General features: G+C 49.8%; 1 protein-coding gene across 1 annotated transcript in view; it reads left to right on the forward strand.

Moving 5' to 3' along the window:
- The window catches only part of LOC123083811 (V-type proton ATPase subunit C), a 69,288-nt gene extending 48,932 nt beyond the window's left edge, over positions 1 to 20,356 (forward strand). The window contains exons 2-9 of the mRNA XM_044505719.1: positions 17,108 to 17,203; positions 17,277 to 17,404; positions 17,495 to 17,594; positions 18,166 to 18,233; positions 18,359 to 18,500; positions 18,828 to 18,944; positions 19,139 to 19,264; positions 20,098 to 20,356. Coding sequence (XP_044361654.1) covers positions 17,108 to 17,203; positions 17,277 to 17,404; positions 17,495 to 17,594; positions 18,166 to 18,233; positions 18,359 to 18,500; positions 18,828 to 18,944; positions 19,139 to 19,264; positions 20,098 to 20,292 — 972 coding nt within the window. The 3' untranslated portion in view covers positions 20,293 to 20,356. The remainder of the gene's footprint in view (positions 1 to 17,107; positions 17,204 to 17,276; positions 17,405 to 17,494; positions 17,595 to 18,165; positions 18,234 to 18,358; positions 18,501 to 18,827; positions 18,945 to 19,138; positions 19,265 to 20,097) is intronic.
- The last annotated feature ends 6,465 nt before the right edge of the window (positions 20,357 to 26,821 follow it).

Below are 26,821 nucleotides of genomic sequence, written 5' to 3' on the forward strand. Positions count from 1 at the left end.
TGTGCAGCCAGGCAGATTCAATTGACTCATTCGTCTGAGGATGTGATTGTCTTTGCCGCTCGTGATGATACCATCCGTCTGTTTTCTCTCAATGAGAGGGGTGAATTGGATTCCATCTCTCAAATTCCAGTCATTTGCGAATATCAAGACGTCTTTCCAGAAGAGCTTCCAGGAATGCCTCTGCACCGGCCAGTTGAATTCGTTATTGATCTTGAGCCTGGCACGGAACCTGTGTGCAAACGTCCTTACAAGCTCGGACCTGAAGAGTTGAAGGAGCTGAAGAAGCAACTCGATATTCAAGAGAAAATGGGTCTTATCCGGCCTAGTTCTTCTCCGTGGGGTTGTGGTGTTCTTTTTGTGAAGAAGAAGGATGGAACGGACCGACTTTGTGTTGATTACCGTCGAGTGAACAAGAAGACCATCAAGAACAAATACCCACTTCCCAACATCAATGAGCTGTTCGAACAACTCAAAGGTGCCCAAGTATTCTCCAAGCTTGATCTCCGTATGGGTTATCATCAGATTCGTATCCGTGAGCAAGATATTCCCAAGACGGCTTTCAGGACAAGCTTTGGTTCATATGAATACACTGTCATGTCTTTTGGTCTCGTCAACGCTCCTCCGACGTTCTCTCGCATGATGAACTTCATCTTCAACGCCTACACCAATGACTCGTTTTGGTCTATCTCGACGACATTCTGGTTTTCTCGAAGAACAAGGAAGATCATGCCAAGCACTTGCGTTTGGTTCTTGATAAGCTAAGGGAACATCAGTTCTACGCCAAGTTCTCCAAGTGTGAATTTTGGCTCGATGAGGTTCTTTATCTTGGTCATATCATCTCTGCCAAGGGCATTGCCATAAATCCTAAGAAGGTGTCTGTAATTGTGAATTGGGAACCTCCTCAGAACGTGAAGCAACTCCGTAGCTTCCTCGGTCTCGCAAGCTATTGCCGAAGATTCTTTGAAAACTTCTCTAAAATCGCAAAGCCTCTCTCAAATCCTCTCCAGAAGCACGTCAAGTACGTTTGGTCTCCGGAGTGTGATATTGCTTTCAACACTTTGAAAGAGAAACTGATCACTGCTCCAGTTCTCACTCCGCCTGATGAATCCAAGCCATACGAGGTCTTTTGTGATGCCTCTCTCCAAGGTCTTGGCGCAGTATTGATGCAAGAGAAGAAAGTTGTTGCTTATACCTCTCGCTAGTTGAAACCCAATGAGAAGAACTACCCCACTCATGATCTTGAGTTGGCGGCAGTCGTGCATGCTCTTTTGACTTGGAGACATCTCTTATTGGGAAGAAAAGTGGACATCTTCACTGACCACAAGAGTCTCAAGTACATCTTCACTCAGCCTAATCTCAACCTCAGGCAAACTCGATGGGTCGAAATCATTCAAGAGTATAATCCGAGTATCGAGTATACTCCAGGCAAGGCCAATGTGATTGCTGACGCATTGAGCAGAAAGGCTTACTGCAATAGTCTGATTCTCAAGCCTTATCAACCCGAGCTTTGTGAAGCTTTCCGCAAACTTAATCTGCAAGTTGTTCCTCAAGGATTTCCTCGCCAACCTTCAAGTCTCTCCTACCTTGGAAGACCAGATTCGCCAAGCCCAACTTCTTGATGCTATGGTGAAAAAGGTGAAGATTGGGATTGCCAAGAGTCAACCCAAGTACAAGTGCTACCGCCTTGATGACAAGGACACTCTCTTCTTCGAGGATCATATTGTTGTACCCAAAGGTGACCTCCGTGAAGTGATCTTGAACGAGGCTCACAATTCTCTCCTCTCCATCCACCCTGGGAGCACGAAGATGTATCAGGACCTTAAGCAGGCTTATTGGTGGACTCGAATGAAGCGCGAGATTGCTCAATTCGTAAATGAATGTGATGTCCGCAGAAGAGTGAAGGCAGAACACCAAAGGCCAACTGGTCTCCTCCAACCTCTTGCCATTCCAGAATGGAAGTTTGACCACATTGAAATGGACTTCGTGACTGGGTTTCCAAAGTCCAAGCATGGCAATGATGCTATATTCGTTGTCATCGACAAACTCACCAAAGTGGCTCATTTTCTGCCTATCAAAGAGTCGATCACTGCAGCTCAATTGGCAGAACTCTATACCTCTCGAATTGTCTCTCTGCACGGTATTCCACAAGTGATCTCTTCAGACCGTGGCAGCATCTTTACCTCGAAGTTTTGGGATTCTTTTCAGAAGGCCATGGGCACGAACATCCGCTTCAGCACAGCTTTCCATCCTCAAACTAGCGGTCAAGTCGAGCGTGTCAACCAGATTCTTGAAGATATGCTCAGGGCTTGTGTGATCTCCTTCGGCATGAAGTGGGAGGATTGTCTTCCTTATGCTGAATTCTCCTACAACAACAGTTTTCAAGCAAGTTCGGGCAAGGCCCCATTTGAAATTCTGTATGGCAGGAAGTGTCGTACCCCTCTCAACTGGTCTGAAACCGGTGAACGTCAGCTTTTGGGTAATGACTTAATCACAGAGGCAGAAGAAATGTGCAAAGTCATTCGTGATAACCTCAAAGCAGCCCAATCCCGCCAGAAGAGCTACTATGATAGTAAGCACCATGATTTGGCTTTCGAGATCGGAGATCATGTTTACCTCCGCGTCTCTCCTATGAAAGGTACTCGTCGCTTCGGTATCAAAGGGAAGCTTGCCCCCAGATACGTGGGACCTTTCAAGATTGTCAGGAAGAGAGGCGACCTCGCCTATCAACTCGAGCTTCCTTCAAACTTTGCAAATGTTCATGACGTGTTCCATGTCTCTCAGCTTCGAAAGTGCTTCAAGACTCCTGACCGCACCGTCAACTTCGAGGACATTGAGCTCCAAGAAGATCTCTCTTATCGTGAGCACCCAGTTGCTATTCTTGAAGAGACTGAACGCAAGACTCGCAACAAGTCAATCAAATTTCTCAAAGTCAAGTGGTCACACCATTCCGACCATGAAGCTACCTGGGAACGCGAGGATCACCTCCGTTCTGAGTACTCGGCGTTCTTTCAGTCCTAGATCTTGGGATGAGATCCTTTCGTAGTGGTGGAGTGTTGTAACACCCCGGATGTAACTTTCCCAATTTGTACTGCAACTCTTGCCGTTTCCGGCGTTAAGTTATATTTATTTCCTCGGGTTCGGATTTTGTCTCCATGTGTTGTGGTCGTTGTCATGCATCTCTTATCATGTCATCATGTGCATTGCATTTGCATACGTGTTCGTCTCATGCATTCGAGCATTTTCCCCGTTGTCCGTTTTGCATTCCGGTGCTTCGTTCTCCTCCGGTGGTCATTTCTAGCTTTCTTTCGTGTGTGGGGATTAAAGATTTCCGGATTGGACCGAGACTTGCCAAGCGGCCTTGGTTTACTACCGATAGACCGCCTGTCAAGTTTCGTATCATTTGGACTTCGTTTGATACTCCAACGGTTAACCGAGGGACCGAAAAGGCCTCGTGTGTGTTGCAGCCCAACACCCCTCCAATTTGGCCAAAAACCCACCTAACTCTGCTCCATCATCTAGAGCGTTCGATCACGATCGCGTGGCCGAAAACTGCACCTCATTTGGACTCTCCTAGCTCCCTCTACCTATAAAATTTGACCCCTTCCCCGAAATCCGGATCCCCCTCGTCCAAACCCTAGATCTAACCCCTCGCGCCGCCGGACGAAAACTGCCGGGCCGGACATGTCCGGACGCTCCGCTGCCGACGCCCCGGGCCAATAGGCGCCCGCACGTGGCGCCGCCGACCCCACAGCCGGCCCGGGCAGCCCGCGTTGGGCCCCCGCGGCCCACTCCATCCACCGCCGCGCCCGCCCTTCTCCTCTCCTCCCCGCGCTCCGGCCACCGAGCCGCCATCGCCGCCCCGCCGCAGCTCCTCGCCGGCCCGCCGCACCGGCCTCGACCGCGTCGCCGCCGCCGCCACCTCATCGCGCGCCGCCTCCCAGCCCGGATCCGGCGAGATCCGGCCGGCCCTCGCTTCCCCGACTTCTCCGGCGACCCCGAGCACTATTCCGGCGAAGATCCGGCAAACTCCTCGATCCGCGTGCAAACCCTAGATCGGAGGTCGAAAATCTACGAAGTCCCTGATATTTTCCATTTCAAGTGCTCCTGTTCGTAGCTCCGTAACTTTGCATCCGTAGCACCGATTCAAGCATATAGCATATCAAAATGTTCATCTCAGAGAGTACATCATTTTTCCATTGCATCATTTTCATTTGAGTTCATCTTGATGCCCAAAATGCCGTTAGAAGAGGGCTACTTGAGATAATTGTCAGATCTGCTAATCCGTTTAGGTTTTTGTCATTTTTGCCAAGATTAATGTGTGCATGATATGCCCTGATGCTCTACATGTGTTTTGTTAAGGGTTTTGTCATCTTTCCAGAGGTGCAACCCATGTATTTTTGTGATGTGTGTGGTGACTTGTGCAAGCTTGCAAAGTGGTGCACTTGCTAATTCTGTTTTCAAGGACTTAGCAATTCCACTAAGTCCTGGAGCTGTTTATCTCTTGATGCCATATGTTCATGTTGTTTCCTAGTGATCTGTGCCTCTTTTGAGGATGATCAGTAAGGATGTTTTGTTAATATTGTAGTGCTCTATCCATCCATGTCTTTGTTTGCAATTATGGAGCACCCTAGCTTGAGTCAATCGAGCTCTACTTTTGCTACTTCGTGAATCTGGGCAGATTGTCAACTTGTTTGCAATTTTGCCGATGATGTTGTAGTTGATCCGTGCATGCTATGCTATTGTTCTTGCCATGTCTAGATTGAATTTTGTGCCTTATTGATGGATGTATGCTTGTCTTGCTATGACTTGCACCGTAGTGAGTGCATCGAGCTCGTGAACATGCCTACTTGAGTTATATTTCAGCATGTGTCAGTTTTCACTAAGTCTGAAAACTGATTATGTTTTTGCTATGTTCACATGCTTGCAATTGTATTTTCTGATCTCTTTTGGCTCAAGGTCACTAAGGGACTTTTGTTAAGCTCTTTGAGTAGCTCCATGCCATGCTTTACTTTTCCATGTTCAGGTCCTGTAGCATGTAGTTTTGTTGCTCCGAAGAGGGCTACCTGATCTGAAATTCCAGACAAGTGTTAATTTCACTAAGTCTGAGATCTGTTTGCCATATGCATTTTTGCCATGCTTGTTTGAACCTGTTAATGGATGAATTGGCCGTAGCTCAGTGCTAGACTTTTGTTAAGCATCTTGAATGCATCCCTGCCATGTATTTTGTTGTCATGTTTGGGTGCTGTAGCATGTTCATCTCATTGCATTTAGATGGCTACTTGCTGTAAATCGCAGACCGGTGTCATATTTGAATCGCTTGCCATTTCCAAACCGTAACTCCGATTCCGGCGTTCTTTATATCGTTTTCAAGCGATTTCATCTCATATTTCCAGTGGCACACTTGGATTTCCAAGTTGAGGCCAGGTTCATGCATTTCCTGTCATATCTTGCATTGCATCCCGCATCGCATCCCGCATAGCATATCATCTTTGCATCATGTTGTTTGAGTCCTTGCACGTGGTTGATTGTGCCCTTGTTGCTTGTTTGTCTTGTTTGGGTAGAGCCGGGAGATGAGTTCACTAACGAGGAGCCCGTTGAGTTTGCTTTCGAGGATCCAGTCAACTCTGACAACTGTGCAGGCAAGATGATCATACCCTCGAAATCACTACTATCTTTGCTATGCTAGTTGCTCGCTCTTTTGCTATGCCATTGCTACGATGCCTACCACTTGCTTTCAAGCCTCCCAAATTTCCATGTCAAACCTCTAACCCACCATGTCCTAGCAAACCGTTGATTGGCTATGTTACCGCTTTGCTCAGCCCCTCTTATAGCGTTGCTAGTTGCAGGTGAAGATTGAAGGCCGTTTCTTGTGGGAACATTTATTTACTTGTTGGGATATCATTATATTGTCATGTTATCTTAATGCATCTATATACTTGGTAAAGGGTGGAAGGCTCGGCCTCTTGCCTAGTGTTTTGTTCCACTCTTGCCGCCCTAGTTTCCGTCATATTGGTGTTATGTTCCCGGATTTTGCGTTCCTTACGCGGTTGGGTTATAATGGGAACCCCTTGATAGTTCGCCTTGATTAAAGATTTTCCAGCAATGCCCAACCTTGGTTTTACCATTTGCCACCTAGCCTTTTCTTTCCCTTGGGTTCTGCAGACTCAAGGGTCATCTTATTTTAACCCCCCCGGGCCAGTGCTCCTCTGAGTGTTGGTCTGAACTGAGCTGCCTGCGGGGCCACCTCGGGGAAACATGAGGGTTGGTTTTACTCGTAGCTAGTCTCATCTGAGTGTGCCCTGAGAACGAGATATGTGCAGCTCCTATCGGGATTTGTCGGCACATTCGGGCAGTGTTGCTGGTCTTGTTTTAACCTATCGAAGTGTCGTGAATTACCGAGATACCGAGTCTGATCGGAACGTCTTGGGAGGAGGTCTATTCCTTCGTTGACCGTGAGAACTTGTCATGGGCTAAGTTGGGACTCCCCTGCAGGGATTGAACTTTCGAAAGCCGTGCCCGCGGTTATGGGCAGATGGGAATTTGTTAATGTCCGGTTGTAGATAACTTGAACCTTAACTTAATTAAAATGAATCAACTGAGTGTGTTACCGTGATGGTCTCTTCTCGGCGGAGTCCGGGAAGCGGACACGGTGTTGGAGTAATGTTTGCGCAGGTTGCTCTCTAGTTTCTCGCTCGCGCTTTGCCTCCTCTTCTCACTCTCTTTTGCGAATAAGTTAGCCACCATACTTGCTAGTCGCTTGCTACAGCTCCACATATATTTACCTTGCCTTACCTATAAGCTTAAATAGTCTTGATCGCAAGGGTGCAAGATTGTTGAGTCCCTGTGGCTCACAGATTACTATTACACCAGATGCAGGGCCTGATGATTCCGCTCCAGGAGACGCGCTTGAGCTCAAGTGGGAGTTCGATGAGGACTCTCAATGTTACTATGTTTCCTCTCCCGATGATCAGTAGTGGTGCCCAGTTGGGGGTGAACGGGACCGTGTCGCATGTTGGGTTCTCTTTTATTTTGGCGCCGTAGTCGGGCCATGAGTGTTTGGATGATGTAATGTTATTTATGTACTTGATTGACGTGGCGAGTGTAAGCCAACTATGTTATCTCCCCTTTATTATTCATATTACATGGGATGTGGTGAAGATTGCCTAACTTGCGACATATGCCTTCAATGCGATTATGCCTCTAAGTCGTGCCTCGACATGTGGGAGATATAGTCGCATCGAGGGTGTTACATTTGGCCACCTGCCAGAGTATCCAACATGCTCTAAGGCTGTGTGTTGGTATGGTATCCGTTGTACTATGAATTTTGCAGTGTCCGTTAAGCCATCCCTCCAATACGGTTCCATGCGGGTTTTTGTTTCTTTGTAACTAACTCGGGTGCCTTATGATAGTGCACCCTTTTACTTCGGACTGGGTGTATATTCTGAGCCGGATTATCCCAAAGTTTCGTTTCGGTTTTCTAGGCGCTTTCCATCGCACAGTACTTCCTTACTATGGACGCCAAGTCAGCGAAGCGTGATATGTCACGACGACTTAAGGCGTTAAGGATTCCCTTGTCCGTGCAATTATTGCAGAAGAATGAGACTGCGTCTTCCTCGCGACAGTCCTTAACCTTGTTCGTCACAAGGAGGAATCTGGCCCAATAATGATGTACTGTTTCATGGGGCTCTTGCCTGATGTGGGAAAGATCGTTTATGTCTGGGTGGGTGGATGGATTTGAGTCCGAACCCCTACCCAATCTGAGACCCAGGGGCCGAGGAGTTTCCAATCTTGGAAGTTCAGATTCCGGAGTGTTGCCCGATAAGTCTGGCCCGCTGCCTGACTCTAGGTTCAGGGCTTGGCTGATGTCCTCCCGTAAACGGGTATCCGGCTCGGAGAGCTCAGGAATCCGGACATAGTTAGTCCTCAAGATAGAGGAAGAATCACCGCATTGTTCCTCCACCACCGCAATATGATGGGTGACCGATGGAGAGTTAATCTCCCTTTGATCGGGTTTAAGCCCAATCCGGTCATAGTCTGTAGCGACTCCCAAGGCGGCGATATGATCCAAGAGCTCATTTAGGGAAGAGAGCTCCATTGGATCCATCTGCTCGGCGAATTCCGAGCCGACGTGGGGGCTGTTTTTGATGACCCGAGAGGTCATTATCGGTGCAGCGGCCGAACGGGTGGTCATGATGAAACTGCCAAGCTGGAGAGTTTAGCCGACAGCCAGGGCTCCCCGGCGGTAATGTTGTTTTTAACAACGAGACGAGGCATCCTTCCTTAAGGCGACGGCACAGTGGAACTCTCAATGAAAGCACCAATGTCGGTGTCAAAACCGGCGGATCTCGGGTAGGTGGTCCCGAACTATGCGTCTAAGGTGGCTGGTAACAGGAGGTAGGGGACACGATGTTTTACCCAGGTTCGGGCCCTCTTGATGGAGGTAAAACCCTACGTCCTGCTTGATTATTCTTGATAATATGAGTAGTATAAGAGTTGATCTACCACGAGATCTGAGAGGCTAAACCCTAGAAGCTAGCCTATGGTATGATTGTATGTTGTCCTACGGACTAAAACCCTCCGGTTTATATAGACACGAAGGGGGCTAGGGTTTACACAAGGTCGGTTACAAAGGAGGAGATATACATATCCGTGTTGCCTAGCTTGCCTTCTACGCCAAGTAAAAGTCCCATCCGGACATGAGACGAAGTCTTCAATCTTGTATCTTCATAGTCCAACAGTCCGGCCAAAGGATATAGTCCGGCTATCTGGAGACCCCCTAATCCATGACTCCCTCAAGGTGCTCGGCCTCGGCGATGGTCGGGACAAGGAGGAGGATGAACCCGCCGGCCGTGCCTCGTCTGGCTATGATGGTGTAACACCCCGGATGTAATTTACCTAATATGTACTCCAACTCTTGCCGTTTCCGGCGCTAAGTTATTTTATTTCCTCGGGTTCGGGTTTTTGTCTCCGTGTGTTGTTGTCATTGTCATGCATCTCACATCATGTCATCATGTGCATTGCATTCGCATACGTGTTCGTCTCATGTATCCGAGCATTTTCCCCGTTGTCTGTTTCGCGTTCCGGCGCTCCTATCTCCTCCGGTGGTCCTTTCTACTTCTTTTCGTGTGTGGGGGTTAAACATTTCCGGATTGGACCGAGACTTGCCATGCGGCCTTGGCTTACTACCGGTAGACCGCCTGTCAAGTTTCGTACCATTTGGACTTCGTTTGATGCTCCAACGGTTAACCGAGGGACCGAGAAGGCCTCGTGTGTGTTGCAGCCCAACACCCCTCCAATTTGGCCCAAAACCCACCAAAACCCTCTCCATCATCTAGAGCGTTCGATCATGATTGCATGGCCGAAAACCGCACCTCATTTGGACTCTCCTAGCTCCCTCTATGCCCATATATAGACCCTTTCCCGAAATTTTTGGATCTTCTTCCCCAAAACCCTAGCTCCCCTTCCTCTCCGCGCGCCGGACAACGTCCGGACGCGCCGGACAAATCAGCTCCTGCGACATGTCCTTGGCGGGCGCCCACATCGCCGCCGCCGCCCGAGGCCCGCCAGGCCCGCGGGGAGCCCCCGCGGCCCGGTCTGCTCGCCGCCGCCTGGATCGGCCTCCTCCCCGCCCGGTCCGACACCTCGCCGCCCCTTGCCTCCAACTCCGGCGGCCCGAGCCACCGCGCCATCGCCGGCGGCCGCTGCACTCCTCGTCGGCCGGAGCCGCGCTTCGTCCCGCGCCGGCCGCACCTCGCCGCCCGTCCTCTCCTCCTCCGCCGCCCTCACCGGATCCGGCAAGATCCGGCCGGCAAGCTCCTCTCCACGCCAAGTCCAGCGACCACCTCGGCGTCCGCAAACTGCTACAGTGATCTCAGATCTAGATCCGGAGGGTTGACTTTTTATCCCTGAAACCCTAGATATTTTGTGTTTTTCATCATGCCGTAACTCCGCATCCGTAGCTTCGTTTTGGGCGTGTGGCATATCAAAATGTCCGCCTCTGGGAGTACATCATTTCATCTCATTGCATCATTTTCATTTGAGCTTATCTTGATGCCCGAAATGCTGTTGGAAGAGAGCTATTTGAGATAATTGTCAGATCTGCTACACCAAATAGCTATTTGTCATTTTTGCCATGATTAATGTGTGCATGATATGCTCCTGAGCTCTACATGTGTTTTGTTATATGCCATGCCATCTTTCCAGAGGTGCTTACCATGTATTTTTGTGATATGTGTGGTGACTAGCACAAGCTTACAAAGTAGTGCATTCGTTAATGCTGATTTCAGGGACTTAGAGAAATTCTAAGTCCTTGATCTGTTTTTATCAATATGCCATATGTTCATGTTGTTTCCTAGTGATCCGTGCCTCTTTTGAGGATGATCAGTAAGGATGATTTGTTAATATTGTGGTGCTCTATCCGTCCATGTCTTTTTTTTCATTTATGGAGCATCCTAGATTGAGTCAATCGAGCTCTACTTTTGCTATTTCGTGAATCCTGGCAGATTGTCTACTTGTTAGCGATTTTGCCGAGGATGTTGTTGTTGATCTGTGCATTCTATGTTGTTGTTCTTGCCATGGCTAACTTGTATGTTATGTATTATTGATGGGTGTATGCTTAGTTTTTCATGCCTTGCTCTGTAGTGAGTGCATCGAGCTCGTGAACATGCCTACTCGTTAACATATTTGCATGCTCCAGTTTTTCACCAAGTCTGTAACCTGATTATGTTTTTGCCATGTTCACATGCTTGCAATTGTATTTTCTGATCCCTTTTGGCTCAAGGTCCCTAAGGGACTTTTGTTAAGTGCTTTGAGTAGCTTCATGTCATGCCTTGCGTTGCCATGTTAAGTTCCTGTAGCATGTAGTTTTCATGCTCCAAAGTGTGCTACCTGATCTGAAATTCCAGACTTGTGTTAATTTCACTAAGTCTGAAACCTGTTTGTCGTTTGCATTTTTGCCATGCTTGTTTGAACCTGTTAATGGATGAATTGGCCGTAGCTCAGTGTTCATCTTTTGTCAAGAATCATGAGTGGATCCCTGCCATGTATTTTGTTGCCATGTTTGAGTGCGGTAGCATCATTATCTTGATGCATTTAGATGGCTACTTGCTGTTTATCGCAGACCGGTGCCATATTTGTTTTGCTTGCCATTTCCTAACCGTGCATCCGATTCCGGTGATCTTTATATCGATTTCAACCGAAATCACCTCACCTTTCCAGTGGCACTCTTGGATTCCCAAGTTGAGGCCAGGTCCAATCATTTCTTGTCAAATCTTGCATATGCATCACATATCGCATCCCGCGTAGCTTACCATGTTTACATCATGTTGTTCGAGCATTGCACGTGGTTGAGCCGGGAGACGAGTTATCTAACGAGGAGACCGTTGAGTTTGCTTACGAGGATCAAGTCAACTCTGACAACTTTGCAGGCAAGATGATCATACCCTCGAAATCACTTCTATCTTTGCTTGCTAGATGCTCGCTCTTTTCCTCTGCCTATGCTACGATGCCTACCACTTGCTTATCATGCCTCCCAAATTGCCATGTAAAACCTCTAACCCACCATGTCCTAGCAAACCGTTGTTTGGCTATGTTACCGCTTTGCTCAGCCCATCTTATAGCGTTGCTAGTTCCAGGTGAAGATTGGAGATCGTTCCTTGTTGGAACATTGTTTATTTGTTGGGATATCATTATATTACCTTGTTATCTCAATGCATCTATATACTTGGTAAAGGGTGGAAGGCTCGGCTTTTTTGCCTAGTGTTTTGTTCCACTCTTGCCGCTCTAGTTTCCGTCATATCGGTGTTATGTTCCCGAATTTTGCTTTCCTTACGCGGTTGGGTGATAATGGGAACCCCTTGACAGTTCGCCTTGAATAAAACCCCTCCAGCAATGCCCAACCTTGGTTTTACCATTTGCCACCTAGCCTCTTTTTCCCTTGGGTTTCCGGAGCCCGAGGGTCATCTTTATTTAAACCCCCCTGGGCCAGTGCTCCTCTGAGTGTTGGTCCAAACTAGAGTCCTGTGTAGCGCCCCCTCGGGGAAACTTGAGGTTTGGTTTTAGTTGTATGGAGAGCTCATCTAAGTGTGCCCTGAGAACGATATATGTGCAGCTCCTATCGGGATTTTTCGGCACATTCGGGTGGTGTTGCTGGACTTGTTTTATCTTTGTCGAAGTTGTCTTGTAGAACCGAGATGCCGAGTCTGATCGGAATGTCTCGGGAGAAGGTTTATCCTTTGTTGACCATGAGAGCTTGTGATGGGCTAAGTTGGGACTCCCCTGCATGGATTTGAACTTTCGAAAGTCGTGCCCGCGGTTATGGGCAGATGGGAATTTGTTAATGTCTGATTGTATACAACATGAACCTTAACTTAATTAAAATGAATCAACCGCGTGTGTAACCGTGATGGTCTCTTCTCGGTGGAGTCCGGGAAGTGAACACGGTGTTGGAGTAATGTTTGTCGTAGGTTGTTCTATAGTTCTTCGTTCATGCTTTGCCTTCTCCTCTCGCTCTCTTTTGCGAACAGGTTAGCCACCATATATGCTAGTCGCTTGCTGCAGCTCCACATATTACCTTGCCTTACCTATAAGCTTAAATAGTCTTGATCGCGAGGGTGCGAGATTGCTGAGCCCCCGTGGCTCACAGATTACTTCCAAACCAGATGCAGGGCCCGATGACTCCGTTCCAGATGATGCGCTTGAGCTCAAGTGGGAGTTTGATGAAGACTCACGCCGTTACTATGTGTCTTTCCCTGATGATCAGTAGTGGTGCCTAGTTGGGGCGATCGGGACCGTGTCGCATGTTGGGGTTGATCTTTTATTTTGGTACCATAGTCGGACCATGAGTGTATTGGATGATTGTAATGCTATTTATGTACTTTGTGTGACATGGCGAGTGTAAGCCAACTATGTACCTTTCCCCTTATTATCTATTTACATGGGTTGTTGTGAAGATTACCTTACTTGTGACATTGCTTTCAATGCGTTTATGCCTCTAAGTCATGCTTCGACACCTAGGAGATATAGCCGCATCGAGGGCGTTACAGGTGGCGAGCGCCAAGGCCCTGCCCCCATCGGCTGCTGCAGGGGCGAGTGCCGCTTTTGTTATGTTCCCCTTTCCCTTCCTATATCAGAATGAAGTCAGTATGGGCCCGGAGGGGCGTGTATCGAACCATAACTTATTATCCATTATGCTATGCTTGTTGTTTCAGTGTTATGCAGTTATTTTGCGCAAAGATAACCTAGCCTGGTGCATTCGGGGCGCCCTCCTCCTCATGAGGCGTTTACTTCCTCGTGTCCATCTTGACCTTGTGGTCTGCGATTGCTCAGGAACTGCAAAAAAAATCGTTAGGGAGTTTTGCCAGGAGATTTGCCGTTCACCCAAGCCTTGACCCGGTGCCTTGTATCACGGTGTCCGTGGGGCACGGATTAGGGGAGATGCGCCAGCTTTCGGGTTCGAACGAGGGTGGCTCGCGAGGAGGCAGAGAGAAGAAAAATGCTCGCGAGGGCACCTGCCTAGCCCACCTCGCGAGGTATGCGAGAGAGAGAACATGAGCAGACCAGAGCCAAAAAATGCGATAAGAGGCGAGGGAATCGAATCAGCAAGGAACACCAAAGGCAAACTTTGATTAAGGAAAAGCGAGCCAACTACGGAAAGCAAATGAAAAGCCGCGTCCGACACCTAATCTAGTCTTCTAGTCTTCTCAAAAGTGCGGAGCTAAGTGCTGCCACTATGCGTGGGAGGGAGCCCCAGGGCCTGAGGCGGGCGCTCCTGAGACTCCGTGGCGTGTATAGCCCCACTCATTATTACGTGAGAGTGTCATGGGCGGCGATTCTTCACAGGCACTGGGCCTTCTTCACAGGCTCTAGTCCTTTCTTCATAGGCTCTGGGCCTTCTTCACTAGCTTTGGGCCTTTCTTCATGGGCTCTGGGCCTTGCTTCATGGGTAGAACCTCCGGAGGTGCTGGATGTTCCAGGCGTTCTGGATAGGTATCCTGTCCTGCATCTCCAGGCGCGCGGCGCCAGGCCTCGAGACATGGACAACCCTGAACGGGCCCTCCCACACGGGTGAAAGCTTGTGTAGCCCTTCCCTGGAGAGGACCCGCCTCGGGACGAGGTCACCCACCTCAAGCGTCCTAGAGCGGATGTTGCGGCAGTGGTATCGCCGCAGCGTCGGCTGGTACCTTGCCGCCCTCAGTGCAGCTTCGCAACGACGCTCCTCCCCCAGCACAAGGTCCATCCCCCACGTGGCGTCCTGCTGCGTTTCATCGAATGCTAGGACCCGTGTGGAGAGATGCCTAATCTCGTGAGGAAGGACTACTTCAGCTCCGTAGACAAGGAAGAATGGGGTCTCCCCCGTTGGTTTCGTGGCGATGGTGCAGATAGACCATAAAACGGACTGGAGCTCGTCATGCCAACCCCTGCCACATGCCTCGAGCTTCTTCTTGAAGGTCCTGGTCTTGAGGCCTCTCAGGACCTCCGTGTTGGCGCGTTCGACCTGACCATTGCTCCTGGGGTGCGCCACCAAAGCGTGGCAGATATGTGTTCCAAGGTTAGCACAGTAGGTTTTGAAAAGGTTACTAGTGAACTGCGAGCTGTTATTTGTGACAATGCGGTTGGGGACCCCGAAGCGGCTCACGCGGCCCTTGATGAACTTGACAGCGCAGCCAGCTGGGATGGTACGGACAGCTTCCACTTCCGCCCACTTGGTGAACTTGTCGACAACGACGTAGAGGTAACGGTAGCCCCCAGGCACTCGAGTGAACGGGCCCAAGATGTCTAGCCCCCAGACCGCGAATGGCCACGTGAGCGGAATGGTCTGGAGGCCCTGAGCCGGCTGATGAATTTTCTTGGCGTGGAACTGGCAGGCTTCGCAAGACTTCACCAGCTCAGCTGCATCATTGAGCGCAGTGGGCCAGTAGAATCCACTACAGAATACCTTGCTGACGAGGGTCCATGATGACAAGTGGTGCCCGCAGTCCCCATCGTGTATGTCAGTTAGTAGCTCCTTCCCCTGGTCCCTGGAAATGCAGGGCAGGGAAACATCGTTTGGACGCTTCCTGTACAACTCACCATCCTGGATGCAGTACGCCGTGGCTTGCCGAACCACACGCTCTGCATCTTCCTCCTTCTCTGGCAGCGCCCCTTGCATCAGATATTCCTTGAATTCCTTGGTCTAGCATCCCTCCTGAGGTTCGAGCGCCAAGAGTAAGCGAGCTCCTGAGGTCGGGCCGCAGGCCGGGACTCCTGTGGCTGGAGGCTGTGGGAGCTCCTCCCGAGGCTGAGCAGTGCTTGAAGGTGGCGGTGTCACCGATGGCTTGAAGAGCCATTCCTCAAAGACACCGGGCTCTTGTGGCTGCCGCTTGGATGCTCTCTTGGCGATGTCTTCCACTTCCTTGTTGGTGCTCCGGGGCACGTGTTGCAGCTCCAGGCCCGAGAATTGCTTCTCCATCTTACGCACCTCCCGGAGGTATGCCTCCATATGCTCGTCCTTCGGCTCATATACTTTGTTGGAGAAGTTGATGAGGAGATGCGAGTCGCCTCTAACGGTAAGGCGCTTCACCCCTAGAGCTGTCGCGGCCTTCAGGCCAGCTATGAGGCCTTCATATTCCGCGATGTTGTTGGACACCTTCTCGCCCTGCTGAAAGCAAAGATGCACGGTTTAGTAGAGCTTATCCTGAGTGGGCGAGATGTGTACTGCTCCAGCCCCTGTGCCCTGGTGCCCGAAGGCGCCATCAAAGTACAGGACCGAACCATTTGGTGCCTCACTTCCTGGCGAGTTGGACCGGTCTTCGCCTACTTTAGCTGTCGAGACGTCCATCCATTCCGCCACAAAATCAGCGAGCGCGGCTCCCTTGATGACCCTGGTTGTGCTGAATTCTAACTGGAATGCTTGCAGCTAGATATTCCACTCGGCGACCCTTCCAGCAGAATTGGGGCTCCTGAGCACCCTCTCTAATGGGTAGGCTGAGACAACCTTGATGGGGTGCCCCTGGAAGTAGTGTTGTAGCTTGCACGAGGCCACCAAGAGTGCGAGCAGAACTTTCTGAGGCATGGGATATCACGCCCTAGCATCTCGCAACACGGTGCTGACGAAATACACCGGGTGTTCGACGAGGGCTGGTGTGGTGTCTGGGCTCGCGTCTTGCGGAAGTTGAGACGCTTTGTGGGGTGACGGGGCTCCTGACGCCTGATTGTTTGCGGGAATTTTGGCGGCGGCGTCTTGTTGAGCTTGGTCTTCTATCGATGCTGCCACGGCTCTTGCGGTGCCTTCCTGATCTTGCATTGCCTCAGTTGTAGCCCCGCGCAGCGCGCCCTTGGTTTGGTGCTCCTCCCGAACTACCACCAGTGCTGCGCTGGCAGAGTACGGGGTAGCAACGAGGTAGAGTACTAGGGGCTCGAGGGGCCGTGGCGCCACCATCACCGGAGGGCTGGTCTGGTATCTCTTGAGGTCTTGAAAAGCTCGGTCGGCCTCGTGGGTCCACTCGAATGGGCCCTTCTTCATCATCAGCTTGAAGAAGGGTAGGGCACGTTCCCCTAGCTTGGAGATGAAGCGTCCCAACGCAGTTACCCGGCCAGCCAGCTTCTGCATCTCCCTAAGGGTCTGCGACGGGCTCATGTCCTCGATGGCCTTGATCTTCTCTGGATTCGCCTTGATCCCTCTGTGGGACACGAGGACACTACTAGAAAAAGGGATATAGATGGGATTGGCACTAATGGCGCACCAGACAAGTGGTGCGCCATTAGTATATACTAATGGCGCACCACCTTCTGATGCGCCATTAGTGTTGAAACTACTAATGGCGCACCTGGCCCATGGTGCGCCATTAGTATCAATTTTTTTTGAACTAGTGCGCCTGTCCAAACATACTAATGGCGCATCCATAGGAAGTGCGCCATTACTAGTTGTAACTAGTAATGGCGCACCTGTCAGAAAGTGCGCCACTAATGTTGTTTTTTTTATTTTTTTTATTCCTTAGAACAAAAATGCCGGGTCACGCTCGTGGAGCGAGCGTGCACTTGTTAGAAAAAAAACGGATTCTTAAGTACGAACCCATCCCCTCCTCCTCCTCCTCCGCCGCCGCCCTTCAATCGTCCTGCCCCTGACTGACTCGACTCCCCTGGCCTCCGCGCGCAGTTCACCGTCCCGGATCTCCGCCCCGGCACGCTCGACTCCCTGCTCGCCCTCAGCGACGACCTCGTCAAGGTACCTGCTTTCCATCCCGATCTTGCCCCCACCCCTCTTCTTGGCCCCGCCCTGATCCGGCCTCTGGCTGCAGTCCAACATCTTCATCGAGGGCGTCTCCCACAAGATCCGCCGGCAGATCGAGGACCTGGAGCGCGCCGGAGGGGTCGAGCCCGGCACCCTCACCGTCGACGGCGTCCCCGTCGACAGCTACCTCACCAGGTCTGTCTCGGCCTGTGCCCAGTGCTGCTGCTTACATTCCTCATCTGCCTACCACCGCTTGCTTACGCTGTAGAGGATGGATGGATGCAGGTTCGTGTGGGACAAGGGCAAGTACCCCGTCAACGCCCCGCTCAAGGAGACCGTCGCCAGCATCCAGTCCCAGGTCGCCAAGATCGAGGACGACATGAAGGTAACTAACTCTGCTTCTCTCTCTCTCTCTCTCTCTCTCTCTCTCTCTCTCTCTCTCTTCTTTGGTCCAGTTCCTTTCCACACTGACCAAATTACGCATGGATGACAGTAAGATTTTGGAACATTGGCAGCAACTTAACACTGCATTAGCTACGCTAGCTGGGTACTGTATTTTGGACAGTGTTGCTTAACAGTTACATTCTGTCCTCAGCGCTAAATTGGTAGATTTGGATGTAGCTCACTTCCTGTTTTGTCTTGGGTCTGTTTGGTTCCGGCTAGCTACCTATTTGTGCAGCTAGTTACATCAGTATTTATTTAGTCTTCTGTCCCTTTTTCTGGCACTGAATTGCCACATAATGTTCATGATGCAAAAAACTAGGGAATTGGTGCCACATTTTGTCAGGAAAAGGAATTAATTGTTGTAATTATAACTGAAATACCATGTTGATCTTGCCTGCCAAGTGCAGTCTTGGTTTTATGCATACCTTCATTTCATTTTGTGCTCATAGATGCAAATAAGTGTTTTGGTTGGATGTTACATTTACAGAAGGACTGAATATGCCCTTTTCCAGGTTAGAGTTGCTGAATACGGTAATGTTAAGAGCCAGCTTGGCGCAATCAACAGGAAGCAAACTGGGAGGTAAATCGTCTCACCATACTTCCTGACTATCTCTATAGGGAGGGACATGCTTGGTACTAGTATTATGCTACGTTGTTGCTCGCCTTGAGTCCTACTCTGATTGATTTGTTCTTCTTGTATGGCAGTTTAGCAGTTCGTGACCTTTCCAACCTCATAAATCCAGAGGATATGGTCACTTTGGAACATCTAGTGACACTCCTTTCTATTGTGCCAAAGTATTCCCAAAAAGACTGGTTATCAAGCTACGAGTCACTTGATACGTTTGTGGTAAGTTCAGAATCCTTTATATAGTGATAATGTCTCTCATAAACCATCGTTTAAACTATTTTCATGCCGTGCTTCATTTCAGCAAATGTCTATTTTATTTGTGGTTAGTCAATTAAAACCAAGAGTGTTTATTTGGTTCACCATTTCTGGTGTTAATGCTATCATGATAACTTGCAATCACAGAAATCTTTCAGACTCTAGATATATGACTTGGAACTCGTTAACCTGGGTGCTATTTACTTTGCCCTTATGAGGACTTTCAAGTTGTCCTAATTTGTGATTATATCCAGTTGATTTTTTTCTTTGAGCTAATTATTGTTTATATAGGTTCCGAGATCATCAAAAAAGCTTTACAAGGACAATGAGTATGCTCTCTACACTGTAACATTATTTGCCAAGGTTGTTGACAACTTTAAGGTCCATGCTCGTGAGAAAGGTTTCCAGGTAACTTTGTTGCCCTGATCCTTTCTTTTAAACCATTGCTTGCATTTAACCTTAATTTGACACGGTGGCAGTACTCCATGTAGCCTTTGGTATAGCTCCTAATAGCTAGGCAAAAATTTATCTTGTCAGTTGGTACCTACCATTCTAGTAACTATTTTGTCATCCACTAACATCTATTTCGCACTTGATTTCAGATCCGTGACTTTGAGTATAGTCCTGAAGCACAGGAGAGTCGGAAGCAAGAGCTAGAAAAACTGCTGCAAGACCAGGAAGTTATGAGGACCTCTCTATTGCAATGGTGCTATGCAAGCTACAGTGAGGTACATGTCTTCTGCAGTGTATTATGTCCTAATATCGTCTATGAACCGTATGGTGAACAAACCACATGCCCTTAGTTCCTGTACATTTCCAAAGGTACTGTAGAAATAAGTCGGTCAAATATTTCATTTGATTGCACAGATGTTCTTCATCAAAACTCATCCATTATGAACTACTCTCCAGCTCGTGGTTGGTTTCTACAGTAGTTTCCTCATCTATTTACTATGTTAGCCTACACAAACTTTTGATTTTTCTTTCTAGTTCAATCACAAGCCTGAACATGAAGGTTGTGAATTTGTTCATTGTTTAATTGGTTATTTGATCTTCTTCAGTGGTAGTCTGAAAACCAGAACATGGTGTGATCATATCATGCTGAATCTGAATTTCTATTTTGATAGTGCGAACTCACATAGTTGTCACTCTCTGGTAGTTTTCTCTTGTTAAAACTGTAAGGACAATGGTTGAGTTGCAACTTCCATGGCATAATGGAATCTGGGGCATATTTTTGTTAATGCTGTTATTCTCTCACCAGTGCATCCCTTTTTAGGGCGAAATCATATTGCGGTCAACTCATTAAGCAGATTGGGATGCATCCCCTTTTTTCTGATCCGTGATTGTTAGTTCAAAGCTACAAATGATGGCTGCTAATGCTATTCATTCGTTTAAGCTCTGCAGAATTTCAACATGTGCCCATTCTCATAAAATCGTAGTAATAGGCAAAACAGATCGGCTTCTCTATTGATGGAAACACTACTGTGATGTTATTTTTCTGTGTATGGTAGTGCTACTCCTAGTGGTCATCATGGCCGAACTTAACTGATGAGAGTATACCTAGAATATTGGGCTTCAGTTGCTTGGTTGCTGGACATTAGTGGCGTTGATGATGCTCATTCTAACTAGCGGGAGAGGGGAGGGAGCGTTGGAGGAACCGGATGAAGACGAGTTTCATCGTGATGATGCTCATCGTGATGACCGCAGCTCTCTTCTATGTGATGGTAGTTTAGATGATCGATATCGACTTGTAATGTGAAGACAAACTCGCTACTCGCGGTCGACTTGTAATATAATGTTCTATCTTTGTTCGGTCTTTTCAATTCGGAGACTAATATGATGAATTGTATTCGGAGACTAATATGATGAATTGTATTCAAAGACTAATCTTCTATTGTATTCGATGAATCTGTTGTTGATGTGTGCTGTCTATATTTTGTCAAATTATACATTTTGTAACCTGTGCAAAAAACAGAAAAAAAAATAAAAAAAAATCTAATATTCATACTAATGGCGCATCACATGACAGTGCGCCATTAGTATGACAAAGCATACTAATGTCGCATCACTGGACAGTGCGCCATTAGTATGCCGCGGTTACTAGTGGCGCATCCCGTTGTCGTGCGCCATTAGTATGCCAAAGCACCTGGGTATACATGGCCCCTAGGAGGCATACTAATGGCGCACCATGGCCTATACTAATGGCGCACCAGTGGTGCGCCATTAGTATACCAGATACTAATGGCGCACCACTGGTGCGCCATTAGTAAAAATTACTAATGGTGTGCTAGTAATGGCGCACCAGTGATGCGCCATTAATGGCCAAATTAGGTGCGCCATTAGTAGCGGTTTTTCTAGTAGTGGGAAGCCCAGCAGCTTGCCAGAAGGGACACCGAACATGCACTTCTCCGGGTTAAGCCGCAAGTTCACTTGGCGCAGGCTCGCGAAGGACTCCTCCAGGTCTTGAATCAAGGTCCTCGCCTCCCGAGACTTCACCGCAATGTCGTTGACGTAGGCCTCTGTGTTTCTCCTGAGCTGCCGCCCTAAGGCGATCTGCATCAGTCGTTGAAAGGTTGCGCCCGCGTTGCGCAATCCAAAAGGGATGCAGGTGTAGTAGTACACCCCACACGGGGTCAGGAAGGCTGTCTTCTCCACATCTTCTACCGCCATCTTGATCTAGTGGTATCCTGAGAACGCATCCAGGAAGCACAGCAGCTCGCACTCGATGGTGGAGTCGACGACCTGATCGATGTGTGGGAGCAGGAACGGATCTTGGGGGCAGGCCTTGTTAAGGTTGGTGAAGTCAACGCACATCTGTTCCTTCCCGCCTTTCTTCGGTACTACGACGGGGTTGGCCAGGCATTCGGGATACCGAACCTCGCGAATGGCGCCCGCCGCCTCCAGCTTGCGAGTCTCTTAGATGATGAAGGCCTGCTTCTCAGTGGACTGCCATCTCGCCTGCTGCTTCACGGGGCGTACATTGGGGCATACCCTTAAGTGATGTTGAATCACTTCCCTCGGGACTCCTACCAGCTGATTGGGCTCCCACGCGAATATATTCTTGTTTGTGCGCAAGAACTTCATCAATGCTTCCTCTTAACCTTGATTGAGGCTAGCACCTATGGTAAAGGTGGCTCCTGAGGGCCCGTCCTCATTTACTGGCACTTGCTTGGTTTCTGCCTTGTCTTGTGTGAACAACTACTTCTTGGTCGGTACGGCTCCCTTTGGCTCGGAGGTGCCCGTGTCGGCAGGCTGCGCCGCCGCGACGGTTTTGAGGGCGAGCCTGAGCGCTGTCAGAGCCTCCCTGGCATCCCCTTTGATAGTAAGGACACCCTTGCTCCCAGGCATCTTCATGAGGTTGTAGGTCGGATGAGTCGCTGCCATGATCTGGGCCAGAGCCGAGTACCCGAGAATGGCGTTGTACGGGAGGCCGATGCGGGCGATGTCGAAGTCGACCAGCTCGGTGCGGTAGTTATCGCATGTGCCGAAGGTGACGGGAAGGCAGATCTGTCCCAGAGAGCAGGTAGTGCCACCACCAACTCCTGAGAAAGGCTTGCTGAGGCTGAGCCGCTCCAGTGGCATGTGAAGAAGGCTGAAGGCTTCCACGGAGAGCAAGTTGAGGCCAGCACCGCCGTTGATGAGGGTCTTGGTAACAACCACGTTGTAGATGGTGGGCGTGTAGAGCATTGGGAGCATGCCCGAGCCGGCGGTGGAGTCAGGGTGGTCCTCTGAGCCGAAGGTGAGTTCGGCCTCTGGCACAGCCCGGCCTGGCAAAGCCCCCGGGCGCTTGGAAGCGGCACCAATCTGGTGGAGGAACGGCTTGACGTGGCGATCTGAATGCGGTGCTTGAGAGCCACCTAGCAGGGCCGCAACTGCGTGGTGCTCCGGTACCGCGTAGCGAGCAGTGAAGAGGTCGCGGAGTTCCCCCCAGGATGCCACTGTGGATCCAGGGAGGTTGAGCAGCCAGGCACATGGCTCGCCGGCGAGGGCCATGGGGAGCCAGTTGGCCATGACCTTGTCGTCGCCCCCGGCCTTGAGGATGGTCTCCTCGTATGCCAACAGGAAGGCAGACGGGTCCGCCGCGCCGTCGTAGCGCGGTGGCATCTCCGTCCTGAACTTGGGTGGCCATCGCATCTGCCGCAGGGCGGGGGCCAGGGCTCGGAGCCCCCTGGCCCCATCGTCAACACCGGCCGTTGGAGCCGGTGGCGGGGCACCTGCCATGAGGGCGAAGTGCGGTGGCGTGGAGCGCAGGCCGGTGGAGAGGAGCTACGGCGCACCCCTACCTGGCGCGCCAAATGTCGGTTCACAGGTTTCGGCAAACCCTTGAGTTTCGAACTCTGGGGTGCGCGCGAAATTCTTTCCTTCCTTCCGATCTACGCCCTAGCTCGCTAAGGTATCGCGGACAAACTCGACGCACTCGCAACACAAAGACACAAGGTTTATACTGGTTCGGGCCACCGATGTGGTGTAATACCCTAATCCAGTGCGGTGGTGGTGGATTGCCTCTTGGGCTGATGATGAATAGTACAAAGGGAAGGATAGCCTCCTGAGGTTGAGGTGTTCTTGTGCTTGGTGTGGCTAAGGGTTGGCCTTTTATCCGATTGGATCTCCTCTTTGGTGGTGGCTAGTCCTACTTATATAGGCCCTGGTCCTCTACCCAAATATTGAGCGGGAAGGAAGCCAACAACGGCGGCCAATTTGAAAGCGGACAACTAGTACGAGCTATCCTGGCAAAAGGTGGTCTTCGCCTACCAAAGGTTCGGGTGGTGATGCCCATGGTGACCTCCGTCCCGCTATCTTTCTAGTCTTGGTCTCGTTGCACTGATATGGAAACCTTTGCCTGATGCCTCGGTACTCCGCGCCTGCGCTTGCCTCCTCAGAACTAAAGAGGAAACAAGGACGCTGCGTGCGCTGGCACTCGCCTGGTGTCAATCATCATGGCTCATGTCACGAGAGCCTCGCGAGGTTCACCCCGCCTTGATATATCGACTCCTCGCGAGGCGGGCTGGTGAGGCCACTCCTGAGGAGGTATTGCGTCGTCCCCCTCACGAGGCTTGGCCCCTCGCGAGGGTCTTTAATGCCTTGTTGATGATGATAGGCCATACAGACCAGCCAGCACAGCCATGCCATGGGCCGCAGGCAGGCAAGTCTGGGGACCCCCGTTCCCAGAACGCCGATAGTACTCCGCACTTGCGCTTGCCCCCTTGGCACCAAAGAGGAAACAAGGACATTGCACGCGCTGGCGCCCGCCTGGTGTCAATCGTCATGGCTCACGTCACGAGGACCTCGCGACGTGTGCCTTGCCTTGATCTGTCCGCCCCTCGCGAGCCTGCCTGGTGAGGCCGCTCCTGAGGAGGTCTTGTGTCGTCCGCGACGCGAGGCTTGGCCCCTCGCAAGGGTCTTGAATGCCTTGTCGATTAAGATGGGTCGTATAGACCTGCCAGCCCAGCCAGGCCGTGGGCCGCAGGCAGGCAAGTCTGGGGACCCCCGTTCCCAGGACGCCGACAACTATTCGTTGCGGGCTAGATTCACCATGGGCCGTTAATGGGCCAAGAGTTGCAAATGGCCTCGTATGGGCCGAAAGACATCATGGGCCATACATGGGCCGGAAGTTACAACGGGCTGGAATCATATTGGATGGCCCAGATGAAGCTACTGGGCTTAATTCCGGCAGGCCGTAACGGGCCATGAGTTAGTGGGCCGTAAATGGGCTATATACGAACATGCCGTTAACAGGCTTTCGGTGGGCTGACCCATTACCGTTTGACCGAGTCAAACAGGCTGGCCTTTTCACCAGAATGGGCCTTTGTTGGGTCATGCCATGTGTCGACGTATCATAGGCGCCTCCTGCCCAATGAATGGATGACAACTGTCCCAACGGGGAGCCAACACGTGTTTCCTCCGGCGAATGACAATTTTACATGTGGGAAATACTCATTGGTCCGGGCTGTTAACGGGTTATCGGATCCAAAACCGGACCCGATAGCTTAACGACGACCCGTTATGGTGGATGCCACGTGTCGGTCACCCTTGACGAAAGCACTTCTATGACGCGTGATTTATCGTCATGGAAGTGGACACTTCGATCATGATAATTTTGGTAATGTCATGGAACACTTCTACGACAGCACAGGTAAGACTATCTTGATTATCTCATAAAATCGTCATGGATGTACATGCAAGACAAAAAATGTGACCTACTGTGATGAACACGTATCATCAGGGAAGTGAATTTTTTTTTGTAGTGTCTCCCCCTCGCTCGTGCTGCTGCTCTGCTCCGATTTAATTACACTTCAGAAGACTGAATTGACTTTTGGGTCAGTCCATTTTCAGGGGGTGGGGGGGGGGCTCGCCGGAGTTAAGGAAGAACCACCCGCAGTAGGAAGGGGGGCTCACCGGAGAGGTACCCCACTATCTATCTTAGGGTTCAGGGTGGGGGCCGCGCTGGCATGAGGATCACCAGAGAAGAAGCTCGGCGCGGGAGGGGGGGGGGCAGGCTAGAGTGCTAGCCAGGGCGGCAGCGGACCGGCAGTGGGGAGTTGTTTCGGGGCGGCGGGGCTGTGGCGGACCATCGGTGGGAAGTTGTTTCAGCGCGGCAAGGCGGCGCGGGGGGGCGGTGGTGGCTGGCGGCTCAGGGGGGTGCAGGTTGAAGATGAATTGCAGGCCCTCCCTAAACTACATGTCAAGTGCCTCTCTACTACCATTGCGTTCAATTTCGACAGTAACATTCAGATTCACAGTAAATTTCATTTTTGACAGTTAAGTTCAGGGTCAACAATTTTTACCCCATCTATTGTAGTTAGGTGGTTTTTGGTGATGTAAATTTTACATCTATTTTACATCATCTATTGGAGATGCTATTAGAATCCCACTTGAGATTAACGATGTCTGTCTTGTGCTGCTTCAGCCTTGACGTCTTACGGCTCACTGGACCTGCTCCAACGACAGAACGATCCATCACAACAGAGCAGTGCCCTGGACGCCATCTATAGATTCCTCATATCTTCCTCCACACCTGTGACAGCCACCTCTGCCTTAACTTCTTCAGCGACCAACCCAATGATGTTGAGGTTAACACGGCTACGACAAAGAGGTTCTACACTTGTTGCATCACTTATTAATATACATTCATGTCGATCCATTAGGGCTATTTTGGTTCAATGGAAAAACATAGCAATAGGAAATTTTCCTATGGCACTGTACTATTCAATTATTCATGCATTTTGTTTAAAGGAATGGAGCAAAACATCCACCTGTACCTACTTTTCAAAATCCTATGCATGAAAACAAGACCAAGTGCATTTGTGGCAGAATAACATTCTAACTGTACACGCTTTCATATGGTTTCACTTTATTTTGGCCATCTTTCTTTGCATTCCTCTGCTCTTCCAATTCCTGTGAACCAAACACCCAAGTTGATAGAAATCCTGTGTTTACAAATGCTTTGTTTACCATGTGCATTACTATCCTATTCTAGTGTTTGTCCTATCCCTGCATTTTTAGAATCATGCAAGCCAAATGAGCCCTTACAGAATTACTTCAGTTACGGGTAGGTGCCGAAGGAAACTTTGTGTGGTTTGTCCTGCTCCTGCCGTGACGTCGTCCACCTCACCCGAGCTGCTCCATCGACTGAAGCATCCACAAAACTAGACATCACGACTCCTGGCCATCTTTCGCCGCCTCAGATCACCTTCTCGGCCACCGGCACCCACCACAACGACATCACCATCATCGACTCAGTAGATGAACCTGAGGAGTACACGGGTCCACAAGAGAGGTCACACTCTTTTGTTTCTGCTTATGTTATCCATTGCTTAAAATTATCTGCTACTTTGTCGTCCTGTTCACCTCTTAGACTCCAAGTCAGGTTCGAATTAATGTTCAAACTTGAGTTCTAAATTAGTGGTGGGGCACATATTGAGGCATCAATGAATAGTATCTGTGTCTAATATCTGGTTCACCTAGGGTATGCCTATGTTGTTCATCTTGGGTGGGAAACAAATAGTAAAGCAATCATCATCTGTCTTTTTATTAAATGAAAGCAATCATCAGCCTGCTATTATTATTTTTGGATCCATCCATTGGTTGTTACCATCACTCTAGATTTATGCATGTTCTCCTTACATAATCTCACCATATTTTTTTCGTATGCATGTAAGATATTGTACACGGTCATGCTGAACATGTAGAGAAAAAGAGAAGAGTTTTGCACGGCAATACAATGTCATGCAGACATCGCTCCATGGTGGGTTCAATGGCATACCCTCCCCCCCTCTCCAGATTGTACT

This window comes from Triticum aestivum, chromosome 4A (assembly GCF_018294505.1).
Source record: "Triticum aestivum cultivar Chinese Spring chromosome 4A, IWGSC CS RefSeq v2.1, whole genome shotgun sequence".
In the NCBI taxonomy this organism is placed as follows: Eukaryota; Viridiplantae; Streptophyta; class Magnoliopsida; order Poales; family Poaceae; genus Triticum; species Triticum aestivum.